The sequence below is a fragment of the Tetrahymena thermophila genome, assembly GCF_000189635.1.
Source record: "Tetrahymena thermophila SB210 genomic scaffold scf_8254697, whole genome shotgun sequence".
NCBI classification, from domain to species: domain Eukaryota; phylum Ciliophora; class Oligohymenophorea; order Hymenostomatida; family Tetrahymenidae; genus Tetrahymena; species Tetrahymena thermophila.
Window position 1 is genome coordinate 1,424,599 of NW_002476463.1, and position 24,124 is coordinate 1,448,722.

Below are 24,124 nucleotides of genomic sequence, written 5' to 3' on the forward strand. Positions count from 1 at the left end.
TGAAATGGCACAAAAATGTCTTATTGATTAATTAATACTTTATTTATTTTAATTGATTTTTTTATTTATTTAAATTATTTACTTTATTTATTTTTTATTTATTCTAAATTTTCACTTTACTTTTTTTAACATTTTAATTTTACTTTCCTATTATTTCAATCATTTAATTAGCAAAGCAAAGCTGTACCTCTTAATGTCCAAAATTCAGGTGCTTCATGCTTTGTGTTAAGTGACTATTTTACAATAAATAAATTTTAATCAGTAATTTGTTTCTTAAATTGAATATTAATTTCATTTTTTCAAATTAAATGAAAATATTTCTTACAACTGCTATAATGAAGTTGGTTGATTGACCTGTCGTTGATAAAACACCTACTCTATCTGATGTTTTATAAACTGGACAACTGTAATTATCCTCAGGTTAAGTATAATTTTCTTAGGGATTAAAGTGGATCATGGGCATAGTGGAATATAATTATCCTATTTGTTAGTCTACTAAAGAATCCATTGGAGTGTCCCATCTAGCTCCATCAAGATACAATCCATAAATGTAAACACCATCCTTTTAATTAAATTTAAATTTGAATAAAATAAGAAGATTTTTAATTATATTTTATTACTTTGGGACCTGCAAGTATTTTATCATAATCAATGCTCATTATTTTATATTTAAAGCTCAAACTATCAATAGGGATTTTATATTTTCTAGAGTGTGTCTGAAGTACACCTGTTAGGAAACCTATATATATCAAATAAATAAAATCAATAAGTAAATTTCATTAACAATTCTAAATATACCTTGAGGGAAATAGAAACCACTAAGCCAATATGAGACAGGATTACCAACTTCAAGCCACTTTTTCATCATATTCACTCTCTCAATCAAATCAATAAACCATGAGCTCAGTGGTTTAAGAGAAGAATAAGATACTTTTTTCCATATTGGTGGGAGGAAATTATTTAAAAATGATAGGTACATGTCATCTAATTCCTAACTCATGACTACAAAACCTTTAATTGCTTTTTGCAAATTACTCAAACTGTCTTTGCAAACTCCTAAAAGTCTATTAAATTTCTCAATCTATTTAAAATTATTTTAAACAATCATATACTTTCTGGATTTAAATTCTTTAAAATCATAAATAAAGAAAATAAGTTGATATAATTTACTTCTTAAAGGAGAACTGTGGTGAGAGAAGGAAGTGATCCAGCGTCTGTTTTTTTGAATAACTCTGCATTACCTGTGTTTTTATCTAAAAGAGGAGGTAATCTAGACTCTAGATCTTTAGCTAAATCCATAACTATTTCATCTTAAGTTTTACCTGTTCCTCCACTTGTACTAACTCTAGGCTAAATGCTGATTACAGTCTCTATCATTTTCACAGATTCCTAGCTATTAAAAGTAATATTAGCATTTTCATGCATGCCAAATACTTCTGGATCATCAAAGTTAGGAAGATTTTCAATATAATTTCTAATTTATTCAACTTAATCAGATAAAGGAACATAGTAGATGCCGCTACCAGAAAGCTTACATTAATCTTTTAAGATTTCTTCATTATAATATTTTTTCAAGATACTTAAAAGACATATTCTATCCCAATCATCAGTAACTCTACCACCATAATTAATATGACCAGTCATGTAGAGCATAGCCTCCCAAGGTATTTCGTCTGTTGGTTCATTTAAGAACATTTTTAATGTTAGAGTACTAATGTCTAAATCACTATCATTAAATTCGTATGCTTTGTTAAAACCAAGAGGACCGAATTTTCTTCTTTCTTAGACTATTGCATGGAAAAAGCTTAAACCAAAGAGCAACCTATTCCATTATACTGGTTTGTATGAGCAGCTATCCAAGAATTCTTAGTTAAATTCTTAATAGGATCTTTTTAAATTTGCTTTTAATCCTCTAGGAGCCTGTAAATTTTAAAACAAAATAATTGAGATCAAATTATTAAAAAATTAAATTACTTCAGTAGTAAGCTTTAGACCATTTTATAAAACAGAGACAGGGAAATAATTAACAGGCATAGATGTCAAGAAAAGCCTAAATTAGTCATTCTAAATGAAATTTGAAGATGGGAAAGCTTCTACTATTTTTTCTAAGCTGCCCATCCAACTCTTGGCTAAATGGCAATTCTACAGTAAAACCCAAGTTCCTTAGTTTTTAGCTTTTTCTATTAATATTTCAGCCTTCTTACCTTGTCCTTGACCAAGTGATATTTAGTTTATCTATATTTCTTTTTACTTAGCGAGTTTTAATAAAAGAGAAGTAGGATCAGCACCAGATGAAAGAATAAAAATAATTGGTGTAAAGCAATCACTATCATTATAAACACTTTCCATATTACTAGTCACTATTTCATCATAAAATTTACCTATTTTTTTTTATTTTTTAATTAAAATAAATAATTTAAAAACAAATATTTGTTAATAAAATGGTTTTAGTTTAGAAGTTAATTTTGAATTTATTTTAGATTTAATTTTATTCTTTTATTGTTTTATGTTTTATTTACTTAAATTTTTAAACTCTATATTTTTGTATCAAATAAAAATTTTAATTTTTTGAATAACTAACTAACTAACTAACTAAATAACTCAATCAGTCAGTCAGTCCTTTGTGTTAAAATAAAGAATTATAATTAAAATAGATTTATTTTGTTTAATCTTACCTATTTCATCACTAACATAATGAGAGAAGGAGTGCATAACTTTTTCAGGTCTGAAAATTTTGATTAGAATAAGTTTCAAGAATCTGTCTATTTCTTCACAGCCTTTAGGAAGCTTTTCGTGGTATATGTCTTCACTTTATATAAAGCTAGCCCATGAAGCCATGTCTTTCTTGATTAGATTAGGAATTTCTTTGAATTGTGTGATTTAAAGGGAACATTCGAAAAGTGTAATCCATTATTTGTCTGAGATTGTTCCCTTTGCTGGGTTATCAGGAATTCTAGAAGTATCTTTAATTGTAAGAGCTGGTCCACGCAATAAAATATTCCATGAATTTTAAGTAATTTCTTCTCTTTGTCTTTTAATGGCTGTGCAAATTAAAAATGAAAATAGCTTCTTATGGGTATTAAATAGACCTCTACAAATATCCATGAATAATGTTTTTGTAATATTTTCAGATAAATTTAATAATCTTTCTTCTAAAACATTAGTTTGCTAAGATGTTTCCTATTCATAAAATAAATATTATATTAAATTGATAGTTTTTTTATTAAAAATAATTTACCAAAGCTATTTTGAACAATTTCTTGAAGTAAGCTAACGAATATTAATACATAGGATCAATACCAGATAAATCACTTATAACGAAATAGAGTACAGTACCTCTGATTGATACAGGAACATATTGAGATCTACTGATGTTAATTTATTCTTCAATTTATTAAGCGGCTACTAGATCTTTTGCAATAACTGCAGATTGCTTCTTTGATTTTTCTAGAGTTTCAATAAGTTCTATGTCATCTAAAATCATACCTTTTGAATTAGCTAAAAGTTCTAAGATTTTATCTTGAGCTTCTTTGATAGTTTTTTTGGCATTCGCAATTGAAACTGTGGTTTCGTCTCTTTGCTTTTCTATTTCAGGCTTTTCATTTTTCATGACATCACCTAAGAGCTAGTCTTGAAGACCTTAGAAAGTGATACTAAAGTTTATTACTGTTACCTTTATAAATATTTCAGGAAGATAGTGTGGGTTAGCCATTTTTGTTGTGATATACATTTTGAACCTATTATCATAATCTATCTTTTTATCTCCTACTCTGATTAATTTTCTTCCATCAACTTCGAAAGTCTGTTAATGAAGCACAGAGTCTATAGAAGGTTCGAGCCTTTCACTTACATTTTCAATAAGTACTGGATAACCTGAGCTGATAGCTCCTTAAATTACACTTAAGAAGTGAGATTCACTGAATCTGACGATTTTTAAATTGTTATCTTTTTCATGATTCTTTATCCATTTGTTAGCTTCTCCTTATGGATCTATCATCAAAGGCCATCTTTCTGATTACTTAGTAATTACACCATTATCAATACTGAAAGCATCGTTTGGAAGTCCCTACAAATTCCAATCACGAATTGTGATAGGCGTTTCTAAAGTATCTGCCAATGAATAATTTTCTGGCATTGGTACACCTAATTCTTGCATACCTTCGACCCAGGATTTAGTCATAGGATCACGATATTTACTGATAAATCCTCCCAAATAATTTATAGATGCAGAAGCCAAGAAAACACTACCAATAAGCTACTAAATAGTAACATCAATAGTTGCAATTTAATTTTTCCATCTTACTCCTTCATCAGCCAATAAATCTTAAAGTTTTTCAGCAGCAATTAAACGATTCTTAGTTCTCTCTAATTCTTCTTCAAGTTGCTTTTTGATCTATACTGTCTTGTCACATTCTTCTTGTAATTTTTATACTTTATCTTTCACTTTTTGTAGTTCATTCATTTTGAGTTTTAGTTCATTATTTTTAACATCTAATTTAGATTATAAATCTCTAACCTTTTCTTTGAGTGGATTGACATTTTTAGCCACCTTAGAATAATTATCCATAGCATTACACCACTTTGCAATAGAGCTACAAGCAGAAGAAGCCTTCTAAATATTTACAGGATCCCATTCTGGTTTTTTAAAATAAACTCTAGCCTTATTCAAATTTTTCTCTACTATACTATCTTTATCATATTTCTATAATCTTTCAATAAAGTTGTCTTGTAAAACCTAAATATTAATTATTTCATTTAAATAAATTTTACAAAAAAGCTAGTGAAAGAAATGAAATTTAAAAAAATAAAATATTCATCAATAAATTAAAATAAATTTTTAAAAAAAGAAAAAGTTATTCTAAAATTAATAATTTTTTGATATAAAAAATAAATAAATAAATCAATACCTTTAGTGCTCTTTCCCAGTCATTCTTTTCACCAAGCAAACATAAAACACATTCTAAAACCATTTATACAATCTCAGGAGGTTTTTTATAGGTTCTGACTTAATCTATATCTGCTTTGTTAATACTTTTCAGTGCTTCCTCGGCTTTTTAAAGATCAGGAAGAGCCTTATTTAATTCAGTCTGAGCTTCATCAGAAATAACTTTGATTTCTTGAGCTTGCTCATTTACTTTTTCAGCTTCTATTGAGACTGCTAATTCTTTCTCTCCTGCTTCAGCAGAATCAATAGAAAGTTATTAAATAAATTAATCAGTTTTAATTTATTGCTCTTCAAGTTAAGGTTATAGTGCTTCCATTTCAACTTTAAGTTGAGCAACAATATCATTTGTAGTTTAGAGCTTTTCTAAACCATCTGACAATTTCTTTTTAACTGATAACATTTCTTCTCTCTTCTTGGTTAACAATTTACAATATAACTTAATTTAATCTAAATAACTTTTAGGAGTTGTATAAATCCTTCTTCTTAGTTCCTAATTTAAAAATGCATTTAAGTTTAATTTATCAATTTTAAATTTAATAAGATTTATCAAAATTAATTATTACTTTATAAAATAAATCACATTATTGAGAAACATCGACTGCAACTCTCATGCACATTTCGGTTAAAGAATCTCTAATGTTAAGACTTGGTAATTCTACTTGACCTAAGAAACGCTGGGCAACTGATAGTAGGGCTTCTTTAGGCCAAGGAGGGAACCAATCAAGAGTACAGCAATTTACTAATGAAGGGAATTTTCTGCATCTTACTCTCAAAGCTTCACCTACTGGAGACATGCATAAAATTATATGTAAATTTTCTCTAACTCTTTCAACAAAGAAACTCCATAAAGACTCAGGAGAATCAGGTCTTTTTAATTTAACAGCAACTGTTCTAATATTGTTAATTACATTATCTAAATCTTCTTTCTTTGCATATAAATTAGGAACTTCTCCTGTATTAAGCAAATTATTTATATCTTCTAAAAAGCTCTCACTTGAGATTTAAACATCTGTAAAGATAAACGAGGTAGGAATGCCTTCCACACCAGATCTGTTCATGATTTTCATCAAATCTTCTCTAAATGATTAAGAGTTGTAGTTTTTTACAAGTTCTATCTAAAATACTTCACATTTCATTACAAAACTAGATAACTTTGATAAGCTTTACTTGCCACTTCCTCCAACTCCAATAAGCATAGCATTACCTCTTTTATATTTTTTTATATTACAAAATAAATTTTTAATTGTTTTTTTGAAATAAATAAATAAAAAGAATCAAGCTTTATAAAGTCTAATATAGAAATAATAAGTTACCTTGGCTGTCTGAGAATACGAGAAATTCTTACAATATGTTCCATAGCATCATCAAAGAAAACGAGATTCATTTTATCATTTGATGAAAGGTTGTAATCTTCTAACTTTTCTTCAAGGTTTTTGATAACTTTTGGTCTATCAGTAATTTCTTCATATATATTTTATCCGAGATCTAACTTTAAGATATCAGAAAATAAGAAAGGTACAGTAAATATTTCTTCTTATGACCACGATAAATTAAAATATCTTGAAACCATACTAGTGATTTAGTTTTTGAACCAACCTCTGTCCTCCTAATTTTTTATTTATTTATTTATCTCTAACGAGAAATTGTAAATAAGTTTATTTTACATCATTAACAAGCCTGTCAGCAAAAACACGGGAAGTTTCATGAATCCAAAGTTTAGTAAGAGATTCTAAACTATTAACTGATTAAGGTCTGACTTATAGTATTCCCTAGAATACTTTAGAAACATCTCTTAAGTTAAATATATAGTGGAATTTAGAAGGAATGGGCAACAAATCTTTGCAAATGATGTTGTAGATATCTATTGTTGATTTTACCACTGCCTCATGAGATTTTTTCACACCTTCAGAGAAATTATAGCTGCTCGTGAAACCTTTCATAATTGAGCCAAAAATTTATTCCATAGTAGAATTTGAAGGCTAAGGCAAGCAGAATACATTGAAATGCCTTACAAATCTAGGAGTAAGAGGGTTACGACCACCACCTAATTAATTAATTGATAAATTCATTAAATTTGGATTAAATTTAAAAATAAATTTTTGAATCAATAAAAATATTGATTAATACCTGGAGGAGCACCTGCACATATTAAGGTGGTATCTTCAATATTTTTCCAGAAAAGCTTCTATCTATCATAAAAGCCTCCTTTATCAGCGAGTTATCTCAGCAATTCAATACAAGGTTATGCACCATATGATTCTAATGCAGGCATGTTAACGTCATCAATAAAGATTGCAATTCTTTCGTTTGGACGTGCACCAAATAGAGTTTTACCCTTTTTATTAAGCTTCGATTCAATAGCAAGTTGTGTCTGTTTTGGATTAGTTTATGCTGAAAAGTTTAAGAAAATACCATTAATGGTAGCTTTTTCTGATTTAACATCTTTATTTTTAGCGTTATATAAGAAATTTTGAACAATAACAGACTTTCCAACACCAGTATCACCTGTAAAAAGACAAGGTTTCTGTATATATATCAGCTTTTCTAATATATGAGTAATCTTTTTGGTATCAACAGTAGGAACTAGCAAATTAAAGTAAGGAGTGTCTCTAGAATAAGCAAAATCTTCTGGCTTTACTTCCCAAGGGACGAAATTTTTCTATTAATTAGTTTCAACAGTGAAGTCGAAAATAGTTTCACACTTAGGGAATCTTAGCTATTAGAATGTATCCTTAAAATATACGTCCAACTAAATTAATTTGTTTATTTAATATTTAGTTAAATCAAATATTTTATATTCAAAAAGTAAAAATAAAATGAAAAAAAAATTTGAAAAAAAACAAACATACGGTATCGTAATGCTTTTGACTAACTGAGCCACAAACACCCCAAATCAATGAGAAGACATACATGTAATTGATTCTTTTTAGTATTTCCTCATCTGAATCACTTGTTATTAAAGTTTTTAACAGAACTTGTAGGATATTGCACATATTATTAGCCTATTGTATTTGAATTGTAGGGAAAGGCTCATAAAAGTTTCTTGTAAATTTAGAAGTTTAATCAAAAGTGTTATTAAACATATTAATTAATCCGTCAAGACAATTCCTACTCATATAAATCTTTCCATGATTAACAGCTTCTTCTTTACTGGTTGTGTTAATGTAGTTTTAAGTCCAAGTCTTAACATAAGGCATCCAGCCTAGATCTTCGTGGCATAAATAGACCATACCACATCTACTGACTGTAGCAGGTGAAGCTACAGCCAAATCTTAAACTTCAAAGACCATTCTTAATTCTTATCTTTTATATCAATTTGAGGTTAATTTTAAATATAAAAAAAATTTTTTTTACCTCAATTTAATACGTTCTGAATTAGCTAAGCAAAGAGTCATGTTATCATCCAATACAGTATTCATATTTTCAATCCAAAGAGCATCAACTGGACCATCAAAAACAATCCAATCTCTATGGCGAGGATCCCAAGTTCCATCAAGACCTGGAGTATTTACATTTCTGATTATGGAAGAAGCCAAGCCATCCATCCATTCCTATGTGAACACATCTACTTCACCGTATAGCTCACCCATAGTAATACACTTAGGATTTAAAACATGATAATCTACATATTAATACCTTTAATCTGGATCATTTTACTTTCTTAAAGTGCTCATTGTTTTTGCCAAATTCTTATAGCACTCAGTTTTACCACTACCTGTAGGGCCAACAAGCATAACACCAAAACGTACATTCATAGTATCAAATAACTGAATAATTTTAGTCACAAATGTGTCAACCACTTAAAGTCCACTTGATTTTAAGCATTAATGAATCACAAACTCAAGATTACCTATATATTTTTTATTTTTGTTTAAATAAATTTAATAGCAATATAAGAAATTTTACCATATTGGACTTCTGGAATTTCTGCACCTGGGAAAAGATCCTACACAAGAGCAGAGAAAAGAGGTAAATCATCCTTCAAGAATTTAGGAACATTTGAGTCTCTCATGGCTCTAATTAGAACGATGTCTTCACTAAGTTTGCTTTCTGCTCTCTTGAGAGAACCTGCCATAACTAGTAGGGATTTGACTGCTCTCATACCAAAATCATAGTGATCTTACTGTGAAAGCTATTCGGAACTTAACTTATAAAGCTAGACCATTTTCTTTGAAAGTGTTTGTGCATTTTCAAAACCTTCAGCAAAAAGCATAATTTCTGCAATCATAGCATAATCTGGAATCATCATACTTACAGGACGGAAAAGTGATTTTAAATTATCAGGTAACTCAGTTCTACCAGCATAACCAGGATTCATAGTAATAAATACACCATAAGTGTTCTTTAAAGGTATTTCGATACCTTCAAATTCAAATTTCTCCTTTTCTGCTAACAAAGCTATACGAATTGTAAGCAACTACTAAGCAATAACTGAAAGTACTTCAATATCAATACGATTGAATTCATCCAAACATGCCCAAGCACCTAAAACACACAAATTAACATTAAAAATAAATAATTATATTATTCAATAAAAATACCTTATTAAACTAATCCTGAATAAAGCTTATTCATCATAGCAGCTGTGATTTAATCAGAACAGTTAAAGACAATACATAATCTACCTAAACTTTTAGCTAAATCTTTTGTGGATTCAGTTTTTCCTGTACCAGCAGGTCCAGCAGGAGCAGCACCTAATTTGTTTTCTAGAGCAGAGGTAATAGTGATCCAGCACCTATTTTCAATTATATAAAAATAAATATCTTTAACAAATAAATAATAAATTGCTTACCTATCTGTAAGAGGAGTAATAACTAGACGTGATGTAGCACCTAAATATTCGTAACCGTATGTTATTTTGGCTGTAACTTGATTGATCACACAATCATCTTGTCTTTCGTCCCAATAATATCTTAATTATTATTACCAATTAAAGTCAGTTACACTTTCTATGCTTAAATTAGCTAATCTTTCTACAATATCTCTATTATGCACATCAGTTGTAATAAGAGCAACAATAATCTTTCTATGTAAACTTGATAAGTCCCCTCTAACTAAAGCAGTTAATTGTTAGAGCTATCCAACACAGACTTCATACCATTCCCACATATTACCTTTTTAAATAAAGAATAAACATTTTAAAAATAATTTTTGTTTTATTTCAATAAAATTTTATTTTAAGAAAAAAAAATGTTTAGTTGATTTATTAAATGAATTGAACTCATTTGAAGAAAAAAGTGTAATTACCTTTTTCAGTATTGTTAGGATCAAAAATTAAATAATCTTGGGTATTTAAACACCATAAAATTTGACTAATTGTAGCCACTACTTAGCCTTTGTTTGTTAAAATCCACTCATTACGTTTCTTCTTGCCATCCATATATTCTTGTAAACCTTCTCTCATTTTCTTTTTGATACATTCAAACATTTCTTTTTGCAGATAATCAAGCCAAACTTCTACATTACTTTTGGCTTAAACATACTTGGAAAATTCTACAACTTCACCTTCAGGTGATATCATACCATATATTAAATTACTATTTGAAGTAGTTTTATCAGGTCCCATATATAACTTAACTAATCCTTCAAAACACTTACCCAAGTGAGGTTCAACTTCTTCAAGCTTGCTAGCCTATAAATATAAATAAATATGTTTAAAAATATAAATAAAATTATTTTTTGAAATAATTATTTACCTTTGCCAAAATTTCTAGCAATTCATCATTTGATAAGAAGTAGAAACGTGGGAAAGACTATCTCTTCAATTCAAGATAATCTTCTAACTATCTCTCAATAACATCTAAAGCCTCACAGTTTTTACCGAGATTTTCGTTTAAAGTAGTACCAGGCCACTTGATAAGTTTAATTATTTTACGATTCATAGATGTTTTTTTCATAAGTTATCTTAAGAATTTGTCACACACATCGAATTAGTGAGATTCTTAAGGCAAATTCTTTTTAATATCTGGTGCACTAAAAATATTTTCTAAATACATCCATTTTCTTTGATATTCAACCCATTTATCAACAATATCTGAAAGCAACAATAAACTTTATTACATTTTTTCTGCCCTAGCTCTTAGAGGTCTGACATATCTACTAGCAAGAATGTTATTAATTGTTGCCAAACCTTCATCAAATTCTTAAATTAGTTCATCTACATCTGCTAAAACCCATAAATCATTAGAATCCTTGTATTATTTTAAGTGTAATTCTACTTCTTCCCATCTCTTTTCAACTTAGTCGATTTGCTATCTTAAACTCTCTTCTTGAGCTGCACGAACTGATATGTCCATTATATCTTCTTAGTGCTTATCAACCTATAGAGCAAGTAACTTCTTAAGAGTAAAATCGGCATCTTCAATGCTAAAGTCACTTTTTAATATTGCTTTAATATCTCTCCAATGGTCTTCGGTTAAGTATTCACTTCTTAAGGCTGTTACAACAGGCATAGTATCTTTGTACTTCCAAACCATGTTCATTAAATGGTCAATTACTTTATTTTCAGGAAGGTTCTTCTTACATCTATAATATATTTAAAAATACAAATAAATCAATTTTTATTTACTCCTTAAATAATAATAATAAAGAAAAAATTTTTTTTAAATTTGTTTACCTATTAACGATACGTATGTACTACTCAGTTTAAGAAGCAATCTATTTAGCATTAATTGAGGCAAAAGGAAGATTTTCCCAATCTTTTTACAGTGCATCAAATTCTAGAATACCTTTCCACATACTCAATCTTAAATTGAGTTATTCTCTAGCGCTTAGAAGTGTTTCGTAATTTGCTGTTTCTTAAACTGCAAGAATTTCTTCATATTAGATGTATTTATTCATATTATCTTCTTACATTTTAATTCTCTAATCAATGTCAATTAATTCTTTGACATATGCTTCTCTTAATTTCTGATCGACAGTCATTTCCAAATATTTTTTATTCTAAGATTCTTCAAGCAGCTCAACAGCTTTTTCTTTAAGCATTTTAATTTTATCTTGCAGCTTTAATTTTTATTTATCAATATCCTAGGTAGTTTAAGTTTCTGCATTATTTAATGCTGTGTTTAGCTTTGAGTCTAAGTCATTAAGCTTTAGCAGTAAGTCTGTATCTGCTTTTTGTAACTCTTGCACTTACTTCGATTTGAGCAATCCAAGAAGTAAATCGAGATTCATCAATTCATCTTTTTTACCTGATTGCTCTTTGTAAATTCTATCTAAAGCATTTTTCCTTTCAACAAACTACTCGATTTCAGTAACACCTCCACTTAAAGCGCCCTGGGCCTATTCTAGCCACTGTCTAACTTTTTACGATCTTTCTCTATATATTTTGAGTAAAACTGTCTCCAATTCATGCACTCTCTTTGTATGATCAGGGATAATTTATTTAGCTAAATCGGTTGTAATAGCTTTAAATAGCCCGAGATTAGCTTACTGAATGAATTTAATATTGAAAATTTCTGTGTTGTCTTAATAGCATTTTAAAGCTAATGAGAATGTTTTCTTTATGAATAATATGAAAATATAAATATAATATTAAAAATAATATTTGTAAAATTTACCTATTATCTTAGTAATCTAGGATTTTCTAAAATACTAATATTGCAATTAATTTCTCTCCAAAACATATTGAAATAAGGCTTGAATTCTTCTTAGAATTTTTCGATACGCTTAAAAGAAGACTCAATAACTTTGAAGCAGTCTTCCATAAAAGAATTTTGTTGCATACTCTCTTTAATCCAGGTTGTAGGATTTAAAGAGTAGCTTTCTGGTTTGGTCCATTTTTCACCAATAATTTCGTCCCATTCTTCTAGACCTTTGACATAAATCAAAAACTACTAATGTTTGCTCCATCTTTCGATGTTCTAATTTATTATTTTTTAGGATAAATATGATTTTCCTCAAAAGCTAAATGTTTACTTAAATGCAATCTAATCCTTCTGAGAATATGTGTTAAATAGTATCTAAAAACTCTTTCCTACTTGGCAAAACTTATAACCATGAAGTATGAATGTTTACAGCTTCTCTTTTCACTTTAATGTCATCATCGTCTAACTCTTCATCAACTTGTAAAGTTGTTTTCTAAATTTTAATTAATCAAAAATTAAATATTTAAATAAAAAATATGATTTATTTAAATTGTACATTTTCTTATTGCTACTGTTATTGCTCCTCTTCATTTGTAATTTCTTTAGTAAATTCAGAAAATTTCTCTAAATCAAAATCATCCAAATTTTTTTTCAAGTTAGCAGCTCTATATTGTTATGTCTAAACAACTAAATTCTAATTGATATTCTTCAAGTCATATTTTAATTTAAAATCAATCTTAAACATAGGATCAAATTCTTAGTACAATTTATCAGGATCACTTTCAAGAATCTAAATAAAAATAATAATTTTTTAATATTAAATAACTTTAATTCTATTTATTACCATATTTTAAGTAGCGCAATCAGCTGTTTCTTTGATTTTTGATAAAAAGTCAGTTGCTGAGTTAATATAAACATTTCCTAGACTCTAAATTGCTACAAAATCAAGCAAATAAGCTAATCTTAAGAATCTAACAAATTCATTTCTCATCATACTTCTTTAGCCGTAATTCATATCCTAAGGAAAACCTAAGCTTTCCCATATTTGTTTCTTCTCATCCATAACTTGATTCTTAATCGATACTTCATGAGCCTTTTTTAAAAATTTTTTTATTTGACATTAATTCATTGAAAAAAATGAAAAATAAATTAATCAAAAAAATGATAATTGAAAATAAATTTAAAACAAACAGTCTTTTCAAAAATCATTTTTCAAATTTTATTGTGAAATTAAAAAATGTAATTTTCTTAAATAAAATATTTGTTTTTATTAATATGAATTACTTATTCTCTCATTTGTTCTTCTTCGTTAGATTTTGCTTTTAGAATTTTAAGACGAAGTTGATCTATTTCTTCTTTGATTCCTTTTCTACAATTATCATGCAACTTTTAAGAGAAAGTCTCCAATTTAGAAGCTACATCGCTTCTTTGATTTTACTATAAATCTTAAAATTCTTGTAATGTTAAGGTATCGCTTCCTTACACATCGACAAATCTCAGTTTTTCTATATCATAGCATAAAGCACGGTGATTTAGAAGTAATTTTTAATAAATAGGTTTTAAAATAAATAATTTTTCGTTGAGAATATCTCCAAGTTATTTGTGACGCTATTGATAAATTATTTTACACCATTTCTTTAAAGTTTTCCATTTTCTAAATTTCTAAAAAAATTTCAAAGACTTTATTTCGTTGAACTAGTCTCTCTCTTTAAGCCAATCACTTAAATGCACAAAATCTGATGGCTTATTATTTTCAAATCTAGTAACACCTTAAGAACTCAAAGTGTAGTAATCGTTTATGTTATTTTTTTTCAGTTCATGATACTTAACAACCTTTTTAAATATTACAAATTTAGCTAATAGTTAAAAATTAACATTTTAAAAATTACTTTCATATTATATGCATCATTTGAGTTTTATTGGATTTTTACTAGATAAATAAATTAACTCAAAGGAACCTTGCTTTCTCTTACTGCTTATATGAAGCTATCTATATCTCTTGATAGGAAAGTTTCTCCGTTATTCTCAATAATATTTGTATCACTAGCTTACTTATATAATCCCTTTTCGATCTGATTTCCAGAAGAATCCTATTAATTAATTAATTTATTTATTTACTTCTAAATACAACAAATAATAAAATTTCAAATATTTTAAACAAAGAGAACATATATTTATAAATAATCTATTTAAAATTATATTTGATTTATCATCATTTAATGTTAATTTCATTCATACTTATTTATTTATTTATTTATTTGGGCAAAATTCAAAATTATGTTTAATAAATATGCAAAAATATGCCAAATTTTAAAAATGCTATTGTTTAAAAAATTATTAATAAAATATTTACTGCATTGTATTGAGATTGATCAGGACCAATTGTATCGTCATCTCTAAGGACAGATTTAGAAGCTTAGCTTTAAAATACCTTTTTCATTTATTGAGTTTGATAATACTCTAATGAAGTGTTGTTAGTTCCAATCATCTCATCCATCAATATCTTCACTGGTTTTATTTTATAAGAAACATTAAAAGGTGCTCCACCATAAAAAGACCCATCTTATTGATAATTGTCTTATACTTCTTCAATTTAATTAAAAGATGTTTGATCCATCATTGTTTAGTTCAATCCTTATATCATACGCTTTTTATTTTTATCCCTTGAAATGATATTTCTAGATGGTGGCAGCATTAAAGAAAAGCTATTATCATATAAATTAATAGCGTTGTTGTTTAATGGTGGTTATAAATTTGATGCGGGAATATTATTGCTACTATTGTTTAAATTATTCTTTTATCCTATTGAGTTTGCACGTTTTGTACCCAAAGCCTGTAAACGAAAACTTTTTGAAATTTGTTTTGATGTTGGTCTAACTAATTCATTAATTGTCATGCTAAGATTATTTCCATCTTCCTGGTTATTTCCCTTTGTAGTTTAAGCACCTGCTTTGACTATAGGAGGAAGAATATCTTTTGGTTTAGGATTACCAAGTTGTTATTATTTCCAATTATCAATAACAATTTTAGGTGTCATAGAAGTATCTTAAGAATTACCTCTATACCTTACAATTTAATTTAAATTTCCTACTTAGACCTTTTGAAATAATCTATTTACAAGCATTTACTTTGCTTAACTCATCTTTGCTTACTAAGACTAAAACTATTGCTGCTATTATGAATAATCATTCTTATTAGAATTTCCATTGCTATAGTATTAGTTATTGTCATGTTAATTATATTGTTGTTATTGAGGATTCTCGCTATAGTACTATTGTTAATCCATATCCTAATACTAGTCTTATTCTTCACCATTGAAATCTCTTTAAGAATTCATTCTTTATTGCTAGGATGATGTCATACTTTATTATGATGTATTCCTAGAAACAGAAGAACCTCTTCTGCGAAAAGAATTATTCATTTTTACCTAATTTTCTTTGATTGTTTTAATATAGCTATTATTTTTTTCTTATAAACTTAATTCTATTCTGTGTTTGAGTAGTAGCTAGTCGTACTTGAGATCTAAGCTTGTTTGATATTTTATGAAATAAATACTAAGTAAACTTAATAGATAAAGATGCTTTTATTTATTTCTCTCCTAATTTAATTACTTATCCTTTAATTTTTGAAATTAAATGAGCAAAAATAATTAAATTTCTATTAAATATTATCTTTTTTGTTTTATGGATAATAATAAAGATTTTCCAAACCACCCCTACAATAAATTATTGATGATTTTCTTTAGTTAAACCCAAAAATTAAAATTAAAAAATTAGTAAAAAAGCTAATCTCAGATTAATAATAAATAAGTGGACCTCCTTGCGCGATTAAAAATTCAAATTATTATTATCGACTTCTCCATCGTTATATTTATTTGAATAATAAAAAAAATTCAAAATCAAATAAATATTTTTATTTCTGATATTTATTTATTTATTCTTCACCATAAGTTTTTTGAAATCCTCAAAATGCATGCATCAATCACATATATAAATAATCACATGTTACTACTTCAATTTATTTATCACCTAAATATTTAGGATACAAAAACTTTAGATTGTTTATACATTCTAAAATAGATTTAAATAATAAACAAAAGTTTAGATTATTAAATTAAGCTAAACTTATTTAAATAATTTTATATTTTATTACAACTAAATTCAATACAGAAGCCATTAATAAAATTTAAACTATTATTGAGAAAGAGATTGTTTAAAGTTGAAAATATTTATTCAAATTAAATTAAATATTTAATGATTTAATAGAATTTTCATTTCTATAAATAAGTTGAATGTTATCAAATTAAGAAATGTCATAATACAGATTTATTACTAAGTTTTAATTATAAAAAAGTTATATTGGATTCTAAGCAAAAAACTGTAAAATCTATTTAAAATTTAAAATAGTTTATTATCTATACACTTTATCATGTATCATTTAAACTAATCAAAAAAAATTAATTTATTAAAAATTGTATCCATTGATAATTAAGACTATTTTGAATAAAGTATAAGATTTTTATGAACCTTATTTTTGTTTGAACTTATCAAATCAAATATTTCTTTAATAACTAAATTATTTTTTTTATCAAAAATAAAATATAACTTTATGTATATCTCATTTAAATTTTTTTAATAAAATGTTAAAAAAAAAATAATACCATTAAAATAAAAATTAACGAATTTTAAGTATGTTTTAACAAATTTTTTTAAATTGAAGATTTATTTAATAAAAATAAAGTAACAAAAATAATAAAGATACTACAATTTTGAATTTATTAGTAAAATTAAATGCTATTTAAAGATATTCATATAATTAATTATTAATCCCTAAGAATCTTTATTTTTTGCAATATTAATTCTTTTTTTTCATCTTATTTATAAATAAATAAATTTTGTTTGTAAGTTGTTTTGTTTTAAATATTTATATCATTAATTTGATTAAAATTTACTGAAATTTTTCTAAAACTTAAGATAGTTAGTTATTCATATACGAATATAGGAAGAAGATTTTAAAAATAGTTTACAGTAAAATGAAAAATTTAGATAATGTTTTCTTTGAAGGTAATTTATTCTTAATAATGAAGATTGTTTGGAATCAGATTTATATAGATTATCTATTATTAATATACAAAAGATCTCGAAGACATGTTGAAACTGGATAATAAGGCGTAATTATTTGTTGTTCATTTTAAACCTCTCTAAAGATTAAATTGATTAATAGTTGGAGATGGTATTAGCAATTTTATAGATAAAAGAAGATAAGTTATAATTAACAGAAATTAGGCAAGGCCATAAAGTTAGAAACCTAGTACAAGTACTTTAGCTCAAAGAGATAGGGGTTTTTAATAAGCAGCAGGAGGAGATGATGATATTCAATTCTTTGAAGATAATAATGATTTTTTTGGAGGGGAATAAAGACAAAAATCAAGTACATTGCAAAAATTTGATAGAAAAATGGATGTTAGATCAAATACAACTGTAGATTTTACTAAGACTAGGAAAGATAATAATGAATTTGATGAGTTACTTGGTAATCTTGACAATAAGTCTAACTTCAAACCAAGTTCAGGCATTTCCTAAAAGAATATGCAAGGATAATACAACTAATCTTAAGTGAATTATTTTTAAGATCTAAATGATGACATCGATGATGACTTTTAAAAGAAATCTTAAATGGGTATGACAGGAATGACTATTTAAACAACTTATTCTAAGAACGAAGATAATTTCCTCAGGATGGGATCTTAATAACAATCTCAATAACACGACTTTAAAAGAAGTTAAGATCATTTAAATTTTGAAAATAAAAATGATGATTTAGATTTGGATATGCCCTTTTCTAGGAGAAATCCTAGAAGAGCGGAGACTCAAGTTAAAAGTATGATTGATGATGATAATTAAAGAATGAGTATTATTGGTTCTTCATTTAAGCCACCTATTCCTTCAGGGAGTATGTTTGTTACAACAAGTTAAATAATTGGTAGCAAAGATCCAATGCAACCTTTCAACAAGAAGATTTAAGAATAAGGAGTAAATATTTTTTTAATAAAAACAATTTAAATTTTACTATAACTATCAAGTACCCAAGTACTAGGTCAAGAGGTAAAGATGATGACAACATCCTCTCCGTTTTAGAAGAGGAAGAAGATTAAAACAAAAATCCTTTTGGTAAAGGTATGTCGTTTGGAGTAGGTAGCCAATAAAAGTAGTAATACCCTTTCGCTGGAGGAATATTTGATGCTAATCCTACTCATTCTAGAGTAAAAAGTTAGGTAACTTATTTGCTTATTTACTTAACTATATAAAATAATAATTTATTTATTTAAAAAAGGATCAAGGCTCTGAAAAAGGATCACAAATAGTAAATGTTTTATGAAAGTAATAATAAAAATTAATATAAACTTAATTAATATTTGATAGGGAAACTCTAAGAAAATAACCTAATAAAACGATTTAGAAGATGCCCTTGAAGGATGTGACTATAACCCTTCTTCTGCTTCAAGATTAGCTGCTTCAAAGAGACCTAGAACTAGTTAAAAAGAAAATCAAAGTTAACCTGGCTCAATGAATAATACTATGAACAATATTAATCCTTCTGTAATTCAGTCATAAGCTCCTAAATCTCAAGTGTACCCAAGATTAATGAAATCTCCCGATGACCCATTTCAAAGTAATATAAATAGTAACAACAATAATATACTCAACGAAAGTGTTGGTACTTAGTAAAAGTATAATCGTAGTTAAGGAAATAAGAATGAGTCTTCTTATATAAGTGATAAAGATTTATATGGAGGAAGTGAAACTAAAGAAGGACCTTAGCAATTTGATGAAAATAATAACTTAGATATAAATAAATTTAGTAGAAGAAGCAGTTATATGAGAGGCGGAGCTGCACCTTAATCTGCTGATAATAAAAACTCGGGATAGATACAGCCTCATTCAGCTTTTTTTTAGAATTCATAATAAAATTAGGGTCCTCTTAGTGATATCCCAGATTTGAAAATGAGTGAAACTAACTTTTAATAAAATTAAATTAATAGCAACTATGGATCAGAAAAAACACCTGCAGATCCAAAATAATTTTAAAAATAAAATTAAGAAGAAATATCATTAAAGTTACTTAAGCAAATGGAAGAAGAAAGAAAGAATATGAGAATTTAAATAACAAAAGAGCATGATGAAGATATGAAAAAGTTAAAAGTAAATTATGAGGATTAAATTAAATCAATTAAAGAAAACTATGAGTAGCTTTTAAAGTTTGAAAAAGATCGCAATTAACAACTACAAGATGAAATGAAAGAATTGATCATAAAAGATAGAGAAAGATAAAGATAGCTATTTGATATAGAAGTTGAGAGTCTTAAAAACTCATTTGAAAAAGAAAAAGCTTAAATTATCATGTCTCACTAAATTTAAAGTGAATCGCTCAAAAAATAACTTCAGTAGTAAGCTGAAATTATTGGATTAGCAGAGTAACTTAAATAAAATTCAGAAAAGCTAAATTCAATATCTTATTAGTAAATATGTTTTATTAAAATTAGAAACTTTTAAATATATCTTAATTTCTTATTTTCAAAATTAAATCCAAACATATTACATCTGAAAATTTTTGGATTTAATAAAATTCAATAAAATAAAATAATTTTTTTGAATAAACTAAAATTAAATAAGTATTTACATTAAACTAATAGTTTAAATACTAGAAATATAATTTGTAACATATTAATTTATATTTAACAGGATTGAGACTACTTAAGAAAGAAATTAAATAGACATGTAAAAATTAAATAATGAAGTTTAGGAAAAGCAAAAATATTTAAAGGATTTAGAATCTAGATTAAAATTAGAATAAGAATTTATAGATTCTGAAAAGAGAAGATTAGACAAATTAAAATCAGATATTTAGTAAACTGAAGAGAGCTAAAGAGGTTACTTAGATAAAGAAAAAGCTATGATTAGGACAGAATACACAAGATTGAATGAATTGCAAGATTAAATTAAAGAAATAGATGCTGAAAAGAAAAGGGAAATAGCTCATGAAAGAAATAAAATGGAAACTGAAAGATTAGAAATACAAGAAGAAAGGTAAAAAATTAATTTATTAATAAATAAAACTTTTTTTATTTTTTATATTTTATCTTTAATAATTAACTAATAATTAAATTTTAATAAAGAATAAAGCTAAAAGAGGAGTATGAGAGAATGTATAAAGAATTTGAATTGAAAGTGAATATTTTTGAATAAACAAAAATGGAGCTATAAAGAAGTTAAACTAAAATGGAGTATAAGTAATAATAGCAAATTAAAGAGATTGAACAGAAGCATATTGACTTACTAAAGTAAGAATAGATAATTCTTTAAAAGACTAAATTATTAGAGTTAAGAGAGTATGAGCTCAAATAATAAGAATAGTAATCAAATTAATATTTCAGATAGGTAGCAACTGAAAAGGCAAATTTTGATTCCGAAAAGTAAGGTCTCAGGGTATTGGCTGATAAAATAGAAGCAGAAAACTAAGGAATAAGAGAGTTTAAGGCAAACTTCGATTTAGAAAGAATGAAATTAATTTAAAAGGAATAGGAATTGTAGGATTAAGAGAAAAATATTAGAAGAAAGTAAGAATAAGTTCTTTCAGAAAAAAGAGAAGTAACATAACTATAAGATACTCTCAGAAACCTAAGAAGTAATTTTGTTAAAGGATTGGTAAATTCTCCTCCTAATTCATTAACTTTAGCTCCTTCTTTATCCTCGTTTATTTCACCAAATAAGTCTTCTGCAACAAATTAGTTTGGATTTAGGTCACCTCAAAATTAATTTTTATCTAGCTAAAGAACTCAATAAAATTAAGATGTTACTTTTAGGTCTCCTGAAAGCAAATTAAATAAAATCCAGTAAGATTTTTTAGTGATTATTTTAATTAATTTAAATAAAAAAAATTAGTATTAAAGAAGTTGAAAGGGAATTAGCTTTCCAAAATTCACAAAAGAATGAAGGATATGTAAAATAAGTTATGCATGAGAGATTCGATTTAAAAGGGTTTATGAACCAGATAAGAGAAATAGACTAAAAGCAAATGAGCAATGTTGGGTATATAATGAACGAAAAGGATAATTTGTATACTGGAAAAACCAAGGACAGATTTCCTACTTTTAATTTTTATGAAAATGAGTAACATAGTTAATCAGAAAGAAGTATAAATGCACATTCTTATATTGAGAATTGAAAACATTAAAATTGATTTATTTTATAATTTGTTTTAATTTCTATGAGATTATTATCACTATTTATTATATTTTTATAGATTTTGAAAATGGTTTTAAGACCAAAAATTTTATTTGGATTATTGGGCTTTTTGTTAATTTTAAATAAAATATTTTTTGATAAAAATTTATTTTTTTAATCATTTTAATTTTTTAAACAGAAAATATTTGTTAATAATGAATTTTAAAATATTAATTTGTTTGTTTTTTTGTGTATTTATTTAGTTGTATTACTGATTTTGTTATAAAATTCAAAATTTATAATTGAAATATGATTTATTTCATTCAAGTATTATTAGTAATATAAATCTTTAAGTGTGTACTTTTATTAATAAAATAAACATAAAATAAAATAGAAAATACTTTGGAATAGCACGCACTTCGCATTTCTATGTCTCAATACTTTTCTAATATTCCCAGAGATTTCCCTCATCAACGCAGAGGGAAACAAATACCATAGGAAATCAAAGGTTCTGTAAAAAGATTGGATTAGCAACAAAATACAGAGGGAAACTGGGATAAGCTAATTTAAAAAACATAGGATTTTTAAGTATGTTCAGATCCTAATAAGCAAACATAATATAGATAAAGAATGATTGACGAATTTAAAAGAGGTTAATCGAACATTTTTCCAGAATAAGGAGTAATTATATTCTAATATAAATTATTTATGATGCTTTTCAAAAGAATTAAAAGATATTATGTGAAGAAGATGAAATTTAAACATTATTGTTTTTTAAATGAATGTAGACAGAAAATGAAGTAGTGCATTTTTAAAAAAGGGTGTTTCCTGAATAAATAGCAAATCAAAATAATACAGGAGGTATCATAAATTAATTGACTCGCTAAGATGTAGATTAATACTAGCCTTAGAGATAAATTCATAATATTTAACAAAGACAAAGCTGTCATGACGATTATGTAAAAATGTGTTAAAAGTAAGTTATATTCAAAGATTCTTAATAAAAAAAACGAGAGATTATTATTAAAGATAAATTAAATTTTAATTTTTTACCTAAAATATCTCAATTAACATAAAATAATTTAAAAAAGGAAAAGTTATTATCCTTAATCTGATTTAAATTATTATTCACAAATTAAAACACTTCCTGGATAAGCTGTAAAATGTTTTTAAAATTTAAATTAATTATTTAACCATTTTATATACTTGAAAGTATAGAGAAGGAGATGAATAAAAACTGCTTGGTCCAGTTGAAGAAAGAGTAATTAATTTATTTAGCATAATTAAAATTAATCATCTTAAAATGTTTAGAATAGAGGTATTGCATCTCTCTAACAAAAAAGCTAAATTACTAACTTACCAGGAAGTATTTATGGTAAAGTTGAAAGATAACCAGAGAAAGTACCTAATCCAGATTCATATAAAGTAAGACTTCAAGAAACAACACCTGAAATGTACAACAATGTAATAAATTTATGCCAAACTTATTTGAAGATATGAATTATAATTTATAATTTAAAAGAGTAATTTGACAGAGTACTATTTCTAAAAGATATAACCTCATAGTGTTGAGAACGCATTACATTGTGTAATTAATTTTTTAATAAAGATATTATCTAAATCAAAATTATTTAACAATCTTTATATTTTAAGTAAGAAGAATATGATATTATTCCAGATAAGGGTTTACCTAAAAAGTTTCCTGAGAAAAAAGACAATCTATACAGAACCACCTATACAAACGAATAAGTAAAAGCAGACACAATAACCGGTTGTAGAAAAAAGAAAGCTTTTAACGATCCTTTCCACACTCACTTCTAGCTTGGCTGATTATTTAAACAATATTTATTTATTATTTTTGTTTCTTTATTGCATTTAAAAATTATCATTTCTAAAAATTAATTTAAATAAATAAATTAATAAATTTAGCTGTATAAATAATTCAAAAAATAAAATTTTTAAATTGTGTAAAATAAGAAATAATTCAAAAAATAAAATTTTTAAATTGTGTAAAATAAGAAATAATTCAAAAAATTCGATTTGAAATAAATTTTTTCTAGTTTTTTTATTATTATTTTTAGCTGTTTTTTAATTTTTAAAAGTAAATATCTTTAAATTAAACTACTTACTTCACTAAAAAGTAAAAATAATTTAATTGATGCTTAAACTATTTTAAAATAATGATTTAATTACATTTTACAGTAAAAATTAATTATTTTATTTTAGAATATTTTCATTTCATAAGTTATCAAATAAATTTCTTTTCTTACAACAACTTGAGAATCCAAACAAACATAGTTTTTTTTCTATATCAAAATAATTGTATTCGAAAATAAGTAAAAACCAATTTTTAAAGATTAGAGCGAACT

The 24,124-nt window shown here is 26.0% G+C and overlaps 3 protein-coding genes across 3 annotated transcripts; 2 read left to right on the forward strand and 1 right to left on the reverse strand. All coding sequences in view use genetic code 6, as the record gives it.

Moving 5' to 3' along the window:
- Positions 1-155: 155 nt before the first annotated feature.
- Positions 156-15,952, reverse strand: TTHERM_00355100 (dynein heavy chain; the record flags this gene model as incomplete). The annotated part of the gene is made up of 28 exons (XM_001010408.2): positions 156-233; positions 326-562; positions 621-739; positions 799-1,081; positions 1,171-1,920; positions 1,975-2,381; positions 2,676-3,180; positions 3,239-4,735; positions 4,908-5,435; positions 5,509-6,151; positions 6,259-6,551; positions 6,610-6,989; positions 7,073-7,694; positions 7,795-8,248; positions 8,300-8,795; positions 8,852-9,430; positions 9,487-9,680; positions 9,738-10,059; positions 10,193-10,577; positions 10,642-11,470; positions 11,562-12,445; positions 12,505-12,807; positions 12,863-13,024; positions 13,088-13,321; positions 13,376-13,624; positions 13,816-14,364; positions 14,421-14,621; positions 14,885-15,952. The coding sequence occupies 28 exons, from the start codon at positions 15,950-15,952 to the stop codon at positions 156-158; spliced, it is 13,251 nt and encodes a 4,416-aa protein (XP_001010408.2).
- Positions 15,953-17,563: 1,611 nt separating this feature from the next.
- TTHERM_00355110 (hypothetical protein) lies at positions 17,564-21,756 on the forward strand (the record flags this gene model as incomplete). The annotated part of the gene is made up of 9 exons (XM_001010409.3): positions 17,564-17,594; positions 17,668-17,701; positions 17,810-18,563; positions 18,614-18,805; positions 18,865-18,894; positions 18,954-20,050; positions 20,274-20,618; positions 20,708-21,424; positions 21,474-21,756. The coding sequence occupies 9 exons, from the start codon at positions 17,564-17,566 to the stop codon at positions 21,754-21,756; spliced, it is 3,483 nt and encodes a 1,160-aa protein (XP_001010409.3).
- Positions 21,757-22,085: 329 nt separating this feature from the next.
- On the forward strand, positions 22,086-23,585 carry TTHERM_000355119 (hypothetical protein; the record flags this gene model as incomplete). Its single annotated transcript, XM_012796817.1, has 7 exons — positions 22,086-22,436; positions 22,544-22,731; positions 22,847-22,913; positions 22,969-23,016; positions 23,067-23,219; positions 23,278-23,343; positions 23,409-23,585. The coding sequence occupies exons 1-7, from the start codon at positions 22,185-22,187 to the stop codon at positions 23,583-23,585; spliced, it is 951 nt and encodes a 316-aa protein (XP_012652271.1). The 5' UTR covers positions 22,086-22,184.
- Between the last annotated feature and the right edge of the window lie 539 nt (positions 23,586-24,124).